General features: G+C 40.2%; 1 protein-coding gene across 4 annotated transcripts in view; it reads right to left on the reverse strand.

Moving 5' to 3' along the window:
- Nucleotides 1-10,961, reverse strand: part of AP3M1 (adaptor-related protein complex 3, mu 1 subunit) — a 30,137-nt gene that overhangs the window by 15,713 nt on the left and 3,463 nt on the right. For 3 of the 4 annotated variants that reach the window (XM_011991168.1, XM_011991166.1, XM_011991167.1), the window contains one exon: nucleotides 580-855. In XM_011991168.1, coding sequence (XP_011846558.1) covers nucleotides 580-852 — 273 coding nt within the window. In that variant the 5' untranslated portion in view covers nucleotides 853-855. Of the gene's footprint in view, nucleotides 1-579; nucleotides 856-1,265; nucleotides 1,392-10,961 lie in introns of all 4 variants that reach the window. The other variant, XM_011991165.1, reaches the window with a different exon arrangement.

The raw sequence follows: 10,961 nt of genomic DNA on the forward strand, positions 1-10,961 counted from the left end.
TGACAGAACTGTATGTGGAGGGCATTATTGTTTCCTGATGATATGCAGTCATCCCTTGGTAGTTGTGGGGAATTAGTTCCAGGATCCCCTGTGGATACCAAAACTCACAATTCTCAAGTCCCTGACATAAAATGGCATAGTATTTGCACATCACTTATACACATCGCCCTATATACTTTAAATCACCTCTAGATTACTTGTAATATCTAACACAATGTAAATGCTATGTAACTATTTGTTATACTGCATTGCTTAATTAATAATGAGGAGAAGAAGTTTGTACATATTCAGTTCAATTTTTTTGTTCAAATATTTGCCATGTAAGGTTTGGTGAATTCACGGATGCAGAACCCATGTATGTGGAGAGCCAACTGTAATTTGTAATACATATAAAAAATAGTAAATACAGCAGCCATGTGTGCAACTGTACACCACATAGAAAAGGGTTTATGAATTTATGCTTAAACAGAGAGAAACAGACAGTAAACATCAAAACCTGGGTAATTAAATAATATAATCATGTCTCACCTCCAGCTAACTTGGGTCATCTAAGTTAGAAAGGTATGATAGATAACCAACCTGAAAAGTGTCAGCAACTCGATGTAGGAACTCAATTACAAAGAGAGGTGGCACTTCAGTCTGTATGACAGATACAAAGAAGAGCTTATCCCGGTAGATACTGATGAGGTAGTGGTGAGGTGTTGAAATGACAGGTGGTACATTTTCAACATCAGCAGCTTTCTCTTGAGCTTCAAAGAAATAATCACAGACAGACTGGCTCACAACACTCTTCCAGTGCTTCTCTAGAAATATGTCACCGGAACAGTTTATGAGAAATAGACTGTGGATCATTTTCTGTTGGGGCAAAGAAAGGTTTAAATTTATTATACATTAAATATCATTTAACATATACAAAAAGATTATACACTTTGACCAAGTGGGACTTATTCCAAGAATGCAAAAATCAATCAATATGATATACAACTAGAACTAAAACAATCATTTCAAAAGGTGCAGAAATTGCATTTGACAAAATCCAACATCATTTTACAAAAAAAAACCAAAAAACGAAAAGCCAAGCCACTTAAGAACAAAAAGAAACCTCCTCAGCCAGGCTTGGTGGCACATGTCTGTAATCCCAGCACTTTGGGAGGCCGAGGAGGGTGGATCACCTCAGGTCAGGGGTTTGAGACCAGCCTGGGCAACAGGGCAAAACACCATCTTTACAAAAAATACAAAAATTAGCTAAGCATGGTGGTGCTTGCCTGTAGTCCTAGATACTCAGGAGGGTGAAGCAGGAGAATTGCTTGAGCCCAGGAGGAAGGTTGAGGCTGTAGAGAGCTAAGATTGTGTCACTGCACTCCAGCCTGGGTGACCAAGTGAGACACTATCTAAAAAAAAAAAAAAAAAAATTCCTTCATCTGATGAAAACCCCAAAGCTAATACTACATTTAATGGCGAAAGACTGAACACTTCCTCCTTAATAACAAAACCAAACAAGGATGTCCAGTCCCATCATTTCTATTCAACATGGTACTGGAGGTTTGAACCATGGCAATTAAGCAAGAAAATAAAACAAAAGGCTTCCAAATTAGAAGATACAATCTTGTATATAGAAAATCATAAGGAACACACACACACACACCCCCCTATTAGAGTTAATAAATTTAGTTCAGCAAGCTTGCAGGATACAAGTCAATATACAAATCAATTATATTTCTATCCACTATAGCTATAAAATACTAAAAATAGGCTGGGCATTGTAGCTCATGCCTGTAAACTGTGGGAGACTGAGGAAGGAGGATTGCTTGAGCTCAGGAGTTTGACCAGTCTGGGCAACATAGTGAGACCTCATCTCTATTGAAAACAACAACAACAACAACAACAAACTGAAAATGAAATTAAGAAAACAATTTCAGGCCTGGCACAGCGGCTCATGCCTATAATCCCAGCACTTTGGGAGGCTGAGGCAGGCGGATCACCTGAGGTCGGGAGTTCAAGACCACTGGCCAACATGGAGAAACTCCGTCTCTACTAAAAAAAAAAAATGCCGGGCGCGGTGGCTCACGCCTATAATCCCAGCACTTTGTGAGGCCGAGGCGGGCGGATTGTGAGGTCAGGAAATCGAGACCATCCTGCCTAACACGGTGAAACCCCGTCTCTACTAAAAAAAAAAAAAAAAAAAAAAGAAAAAAAAAAGCCAGGCGTGGTGGCGGGCGCCTCTAGTCCCAGTCACTTGGGAGACTGAGGCAGGAGAACGGCGTGAACCCAGAGGCGGAGCTTGCAGCGAACCGAGATCGCGCCACTGCACTCCAACCTGGGCGAGAGAGCGAGACTCTGTCTCAAAAACAAAAGCAAAACAAACAAAAAACAAAATTAGCTGGGTGTGGTGGTGCATGCCTGTAATCCCAGCTACTAGGGAGGCTGAGGTAGGAGAATCACTTGAACCTGGGAGGTGGAGGTTGCAGTGAGCTGAGATGCCGCCATTGTACTGCAGCCTGGGCAACAAGAGTGAAACTCTGTCTCAAAAAAAAAAAAAAAAAAAAAAAAAGAAAAAAAAAAAAAAAAAAAGAAAACGCTTGTAATCCCAGCTGTCAGGGAGGCAGAGGTGGGAGGACAGTTCGAGTCCAGGAGTTTGAGACCTGCCTGGGCAATATAGCGAGACCCTGTTCTCCACAAAAAGGAAGAAAAAAAAAAAGACCAAAAAAAAAAAAATAATAATTTCATTTACAATAGCATCAAAAAATTTAAATATGTAGAAAATAAATTTAACAAGAGAAATACAAGACTTGTGTACCAAATATTACAAAACGTCAGTGAAATAAATGAAAAAGACCTAAAAAATTGAAAGATATTCCATGTTCATGGATTGGAAGACTTGATATTTTTAAGATGGCAACATTTCCCAAACTTACCTACACTTTCAATACAATCCCTATTAAAATCCCAGCTGCCTTTTTGTGGAATTGGACAGGCTAATCCGCAAATTCATACGGAAATGAAAAAGATCAACAGTCAAAACAATCTTGGCTGGGTGCGGTGGCTCACGGTTGTAATTCCAGCACTTGGGGAGGCCGAGGTGGGTGGATCACGAGGTCAGGAGATCGAGACCATCCTGGCTAACATGATGAAACCCCGTCTCTACTAAAATTAGCCGGCCGTGGTGGCACGCGCCTGTAGTCCCAGCTACTCGGGAGGCTGAGGCAGGAGAATCGCTTGAACGCAGGAGGCGGAGGTTGCAGTGAGCCGACACCCAAGATTGCACCACTGCACTCCGGCCTGGGTGACAGAGCGAGACTCCGTTTCAAAAAACAAAACAAAACAAAACAAAAACACAAAAAAACAAACCCAGCTGCCTTTTTGTGGAATTTGACAGGCTAATCCTAAAATTCATATGGAATTGAAAAAGATCAACAGCCAAAACAATCTTGAAAAGGAACAACAGGGGCGAAGGGGGCGGGGTGCGCCCTCCCTCCCCGGCCAGGGCGCTTGGGAGCAGGGACCTACGCCTGCAGCTGAGCATCCTTCCTGGGGGCCACTCTGCCGTGGAGCCACTCTGCTGTTCCAGGGACCTGGGAGGAGCCCTTGGTTCCCGCACACATCTATCCCAGTCGGAGCCTGCGTTTCCTGAGCCGGGATCTGGGGCAAGACGGTGCGCTCAAGCCCCACGTCCTCGTCTGCCTTGGGGCGCTCCTGGCCAGCTCCTGGCCAGCTGGTCGCCGTAGGTTAAAGTCACCTTACACCTGTAACCGGTGGACTTTCCTACACACCTTTGCAAGCCTTTCTGTGCTGACCAGAGCCTTCAAAGCGGGGTCTTCTGCCTTCACTTTTGGAAAAGCTTTTTATTTTGAAATATTTGGCTGACTTACAAAAGACTTCCCCTCACACTTGACATGATTGACAAAAGGTCTGAAATGCTTCATCTATAGTCTGATTTACTATGGAAAAAGAATTGGGGGGATGCTTACAAAAATATGTAGAATGTAAAAAGATTGAAAAAATATATTTTTGAATTTTTTTTAAAAAAGAAAAGGAACAACAAAGACGGATAACTCGTGCTTCCTGATTTCAAAACTTACTACAAAACTACTGTCTGGTATTGGCACAAGGACAGATATACAGATCAATAGAACATTAACCCTTACATTTATGGTCAACTGATTTTCAACAAGGGTGCCAAGACCTGGGTGACCAGTTGGAGAGAGAACAACCTTTTCAACAAATGGTACTGGAACAACTGGATTTCCACATACAAAAGAATGAAATTGGATACAAAAAGCAACACAAAATGTATCAAAGACCTACTTGGAAAAGCCAAAATGATAAAACTCTTAGAAAAAAATATGCATAGATTTTGACTCTGGATTAGACAATGTTTTTAAAGATATGATACCAAAAGTACAGGCAAGAAAAATAAAAAATAGATAACCTAGAGTCCATCAAAATTAAAACTTTAGTGCTTCAAAGGACATTATCAAGAAAACAAAAATCCACAAAATGAGAGTAAATATTTGAAACCATATATCTTAAAGGAACCCCTATCTGGAAAATATAAAGAACTTTTACTCAACAATAAGAAGGGGCAGGTGTGGTGACTCACAACTGTAATCCTAGCACTCTGAGAGGCTGAGGAGGGAGGACTGCTTGAGACCAGGAGTTTCAGACCCCGTCTCTACAAAAAAAATTTAAAAATTAGCCAGACATAGTGGCTCACATCTGTAGTCCCTGCTACTTGGGAGGCTGAGGTGGGAGGATTGCCTGAGTTCAGGAGTTTGAGGTTGCAGTGAACTATAATCCCACCACTGCACTCCAGCCTGGGTGACAGAGGGAGACCTTGCCTCTAAAACATATACATAAACAAGCCACTTAAAAAATGGGCAAAGGATTTGAAAAGAATTTATCCAAAGAATATATACATACAAACGAATCTTACAAATACGATGTTGAATAAATGATGCCAGATGCAAAAGAATATACCCAGTATGATTTCATTTATATGAAGTTGTAGAACAGGCAAAACTAATCTATGTTAAATCAAATGGTTTCCTTTATGGAGAGTGGAGGGCCATGGGGATGATCTTCAAGGGTGCTGGTAATGTTTTCTTTCTTTTTTTTTTTTTTCCTTTTTTTTTGGGATGGAGTTTTGCACTGTGGCCCAGGCTGGAATGCAATGGCGTTATCTCGGCTCACTGAAACCTCCGCCTCCCAGGTTCACGAGATTCTCCTGCCTCAGCCTCCCTAGTAGCTGGGATTACAGGCACACACTGCCACGCCCAGGTAATTTTTTTTTTTTTTTGTATTTTTACTAGAGAGGTTTCACTATGTTGGCCAGGCTGGTCTCGAACTCCTGACCTCGAGATCTGCCTGCCTTGGCCTCCCAAAGTGCTAGGATTACAGGAGTGAGACACCGCACCCGGCCAATGTTTTATGTCTTGATCTGCATGATGTTTACAAGCTGTGTTCTGTTTATGATAACTCATTAGGCTTTACATTATGATTTGAATACTTTTCTGAGTGTTAGTTATGCTTCTTATAAAAGGTATATTGTTCCTGCAATATAGGGGACAATGGAAAAATGTCTAATTATCTTACCTTGTTCCTATCTTTTACGTGTATAAGCATCAGTGTCAGGTTTTAGTCTAGTGGCTCAATCATTCCAAGTAATAGTACTATATCATAAATGCAGTCTAAGAAGAAAGAATTTAAAACCTATGAATACAGTTTCTATGAATGAAGATAAATTCCAAAGAGGAAAGGAAGACTTTCCAAAATTGATTCATTTGATTCCGTTGACATAGAAAACAACATCAACCCTTTATGAAAGCAGCTGACATTTAAAGAATATGTGGTGATGATCTCCCCTTCCCATTGGACACATGTTCAGTAGTTATCAAGTAAATAATACTAATTACTAAGATACGTTTTAGTAATTATTGTCTCAATAAAGTATGAACACTGTTAACCATTTAGGGTTCCCGTTTAATTAGAAACAAAAAAGTTTCTTTGTTTAAAGCCCTCGTTTAGCCAAGCAATCAACTTGAGTTATTAGCAATAAACTCTGACACCTCAGGATTGGAACCTGCCATATTTTTCTACTTTATCTAGTCAGATGATTTGCTTAGTAGGCTTGCTTGGTGTCTTATATTTCTCTCTGGGTATTAATATAAGTGCCATTAGAATACTCAGACTTGCTATATAGAAACTGCTGATTTTAACTATAATCTTAGCTGATAAATTTTCACTTTCATTTTTTAAACGAAACAAGAATATCCAACCATAGGATATGCAACTAAATTTTTATTATTACACTTTTTTCTTGGAATAAAATTAGCATCTGAAATATAAAATATGACTTCAAGAGGAGCACTGTAATCCACAAGGAGACTCAGATTTGAGCACTTCAGGTGAGTCACATATGGAACACAGCATTCTTTGCAAAAATTAATCTTTCGGGTCCATTCAATGTGGTTATTTTTGGCCAGGCACAGTGGCTCACGCCTGTAATCCCAGCACTTTGGGAGGCCAAGACCGGTGGATTACCTGAGGTCAGGAGTTCAAGACCATTCTGGCCAACATGGCAAAACCCTGTCTCTACTAAAAATACAAAAATTAGTCGGGAATGGTGGTGTGCGCCTGTAATCCCAGCTACTCGGGAATAAGCTTTTTTTGTTTGTTTGTTTGAGCAGAGTCTCCCTCTGTCACCCAGGCTGGAATGCAGTGGTGTGATCTCTGTTTACTGCAACCTCCGTCTCCCAGGGTCAAGCACTTCTCGTGCCTCAGCCTCCTCAGTAGCTGGGATTACAGGTGTGGGCCACCACGCCCAGCTAATTTTTCTGTTTTTAGTAGAAATGGGGTTTCATCATGTTGGCCTCAAGTGATCCGCCTGCTTTGGCCTCCCAAAGTGAAGCTACTGTACTCAGTCCCCATTCAAAGTGTTTTATTCATTAAAGATAATGAATAACACTATAAATGAATTAATACTATCTAAAATGTATTGAGTACTTATTATGGGCCAGACACCATTCTAGACACTTTATCTCATCCTATTTTCACAATGTTATGCTATAAATACTACTCTTATCCCCATTTTACAGACAAGACAATGTCATCTCAGAAAAGTTAGGTCAGTTACCTAAGATCACGCAGTAAGCTAGGATTCAAACCTAAATCCAGCTGAATTCTGAGCTCCTGCTCTTATCTACCTCGCAGAGACTAATTATTAGGAACACATTCTAATACAGCACTGTCCAACAGGGCTTTCTGCAATGATAGAAATGTTCTTTATCTGTGCTAATATGGTAGCCACTACATACATGGCTATTGAGCACTTGAAATGTGGCTAATGCACCCAATACTGAAATTTTAATTTTTTTTTTTTTTTGAGACAGGGTCTTGCTCTGTTGCCCAGGCTGGAGTGCAACTGTGTCATCTCGGTTCACTCCAATCCCTACCTCCAGAGCTCAAGTGATCCCCCCGCTTCAGTCTCCTGAGTAGCGGGGCTTACAGACGTGCATCACCACACTCAGATGATTTTCAAAGTTTTGTTTTGTAGAGACAAGGTCTGCCTATATTGCCCAGGCTGGTTTTGGACTCTTGGGCTCAAGTGATCTTCCCACCTTGATCTCCCAAAGTTCTGGGATTATAGGTGCGAGCCATCAAGCCTAGCCTGAAGTTTTAATTTTAATTAATTTAAATTTAAATAACCATATGTGGTTAGTAGTCAATATATTGAACAGTGCATGAGTGTGCTGCTTCAGCTTATGATTTATTTATTTATTTTTTGAGATGGAGTTTCGCTCTGTTGCCCAGGCTGGAGTGCAATGGTGTGATCTCTGCTTACCACAACCACTGCCTGCTGGGTTCAAGCGATTCTCCTGCCTCAACTTTCCGAGTAGCTAGGATTATAGGCATGTGCCACCATGCCCGGCTAATATTCTGTATTTTTAGTAGAAATGGGGTTTCACCATGTTGGCCAGGCTGGTCTCGAACTCCTGACCTCGTGATCCACCCGCCTCAGCCTCCCAAAGTGCTGAGATTACAGGCGTGAGCCACCGCACCCAGCCTAGCTTACGATTTAAGAGGAGATAAAAGACATTTCTTGTTTAGTTAGGAGCCAAAACACATTCTAGTTTTTACGCTGAGGAAGTTTAATAAATTATTTGGAGTGGAAGTTATATTTAAAAGCACTGACACAGGTTATCTAAAATCATTCATCCTATGGAAGGTATAGTTCACAAGGATTTATAGTGCTCCATTGCCACAATACACTCTAAAAGAGTTGCTTGTTCTGGAAGCAAGTGATTTTGTAGTTTCTTTATTTTAGGGCCAGGTCTCTACTCATCCTCTTAAGCTGGTGAAAAATTCTTTCCAGGAAAGTTTCCACCGAAGTTGTTTTTATTGGCAGTAGTTCAGGTCTCAGAATACAGATAGTTAAACCAGCCTTCTAGATTTATTGTTGTTATCCTTAGTGCTGAGATGAAAGCATAACACTTGTAAGTTCTCGACTATGCTTAGCTTTAAAACCCATCTTAACCTTCTATAATAGGAAAAGAGAGCTTACTTCTTCTATCCATATTATGATCAAGGGTCTAATGCATATAACAATTACATAATACCACACTTTGCAGTGTAAATAAGCCTGTTTCTTTAACTATTTATCATCCTTTTAGTCGCTGCAGTTATTTTTAAATTATTATTTTAATAAACTTTCTGGGAAAACTCCACACTCATTATCACCACAACCACCCTTTTGTTCCTAGTGGCTTTTGAGTCATAAAACAGAATTCTCCCTGCTTATTTCAAAGACACTAGAAGAAACTGTGTTCAGAGGCAGACCCATCAGAGCTTTGACTGCAGCTTAAATACATCATAAATCCTTTTTACTAAACATTTTATAATCACCCTGGGTAATTCACAAGCAATGCATTTACAATAGTCAAATTATTCTTGGAAGTCAGTGTCTACAAACAAAAATGTATTCCTTCTATATATAATAGGATGGAGGCACAGAAGGGCCTATACTGAATATGAGAGAATGAGACCAGAAAAGCATCTACTCTTCTGATTCTCAGCCAATATCTTGACCACATATTCATTCAACACAGAGTTTTGAGGCACTGGGTATACAAGAACAAACAAAATTAGAATTCCTACACTCACAGCATTTAGAGGTCAGCAGAGAAGACAACTTAATACAGTAGGATGTAATTCCTACGATGATACAGGAAATATAGTGTGCTATGGGAATCTACAAGGCTTAGAAGTGAGAGAGAACACAAGACAAAGAAATCCAGTATAAATTTAGCAAATTTGGAAGCTGGAGGGAAGAGGGGAGATGAAACAGGAGAAGGAGGGAAGCAGAGACTGATTGGTTCATGGAGCATGCTAAACTTGTTAAGGAGTTTGGACTTTATTCTTAGTGCAATGTAAAGTCATTTTATAATTTTTTTTGGTAATCATGCAATTTGATTTACATTTTTAGAAAGATTATACTAATTACACTGTGGAAACTGGATAGCTGGTAACTGAACACTGTGACACCAGTTGGGAGATGAGTGGTGATGGCCTGGACTAGAGTCTTGACTATGGGGATGGGGTACAGTGAAAAGATAAGATAAACATTTAGGTTTTGTGTTAAAAAACATTTAGGCTTGGACGAGGGGGTATGTGGAGATGAGAGAGATGTGTCACTTAGCCTGGTCCTGTGTAATCTGACCAGTTCTGGATATATCTGACCCAAATAAATATATTCAAAAAACTATTATATATACACTTCTGGTGCTTTAGAGAAGCCAGATTGGAATCAGAATTGTAAGTAATTAGGATTTTTTATTAATGGGAATTAACCATAATGAGAATTGAAACAAAAGAAAGAATGTGCATAGTATGAAGAGAGCATAATCATGGCAGGAATTCCAACATTTGAGTAGCAGGTGGGTCAAGGAAGTGGACCTAAAGAATGACCGAGATGTGACTGAAGAGGCAAAAGAAAAAAAAGCAGGGTAGTTTTTAGTAACTATAGTATATTAGTGTATTTCCAGAAGAATGGAGGGGTAAATACTGTTACATGGCACAAAGAGGTTAAGCTACGAGAATTAAAAATGTCAGCTGGGCACGGTGGCTCACACCTGTAATCCCAGCACTTTGGGAGGCCGAGGTGGGCGGACCACCTGAGCCCGGGAATTTGAGACCAGCCTGGCCAACATGGTAAAATCCCATCTCTACTAAAAATACAAAAAAATTAGCTGGGTATGGTGGTGGGTGCCCGTAATCCCAGCTGCTCTGGAGGATGAGGCAGAAGAATCGCTTGAACCCAGGAGGCAGAGGTTGCAGTGAGTCGAGATGGTGCCACTGCACTCTAGCCTGGATGACAGAGCGAGACTCCATCTCAACAACAAAAAAGAATTGAAAATGTCTGTTGATTTAAGAGTGTTTTTTACCTTTCTTTCCTTAACGCCTGCTAAGGAGCCTTTTTAGACTTCATCTTCTTACCACCCTGCCAATCAAATTCCTCACCCATAAAACTTTTTATTATTCTTTCTTTTTTAATTGTAAATTGACAAATTATAGTTGTATATATTTAGAGGTACCAGATGTTATGACTGATGAATAAAATGTGGAATAATTAACTGAAGCTAATTAATATCACCATAAAATTTTAATACCACAGAATATTCTCTGTTTATGTAATGTATTTGTGCTCTATACATAAAAAGAGTATATATATTTTTTTCACCTCACAAGAAGCGGTTTTTATCTGCTTTGAGATTGCATGATTTAACACACAGAGGACACTGGTGATCTTGGTAAAAGTAGTTTTGGTGGGCTAGGTGTGGTGGCTCACACCTGTAATCCCAGCACTTTGGGAGGCTGAGGCGGGTGGATCACGAGGTCAGGAGTTCAAGACCAGCCTGGCCAACATGGCGAAACCCTGTCTCTACTAAAAATACAAAAGTTAGCTG

This window comes from Mandrillus leucophaeus, unplaced genomic scaffold (assembly GCF_000951045.1).
Source record: "Mandrillus leucophaeus isolate KB7577 unplaced genomic scaffold, Mleu.le_1.0 Scaffold39, whole genome shotgun sequence".
Taxonomy (NCBI): Eukaryota; Metazoa; Chordata; class Mammalia; order Primates; family Cercopithecidae; genus Mandrillus; species Mandrillus leucophaeus.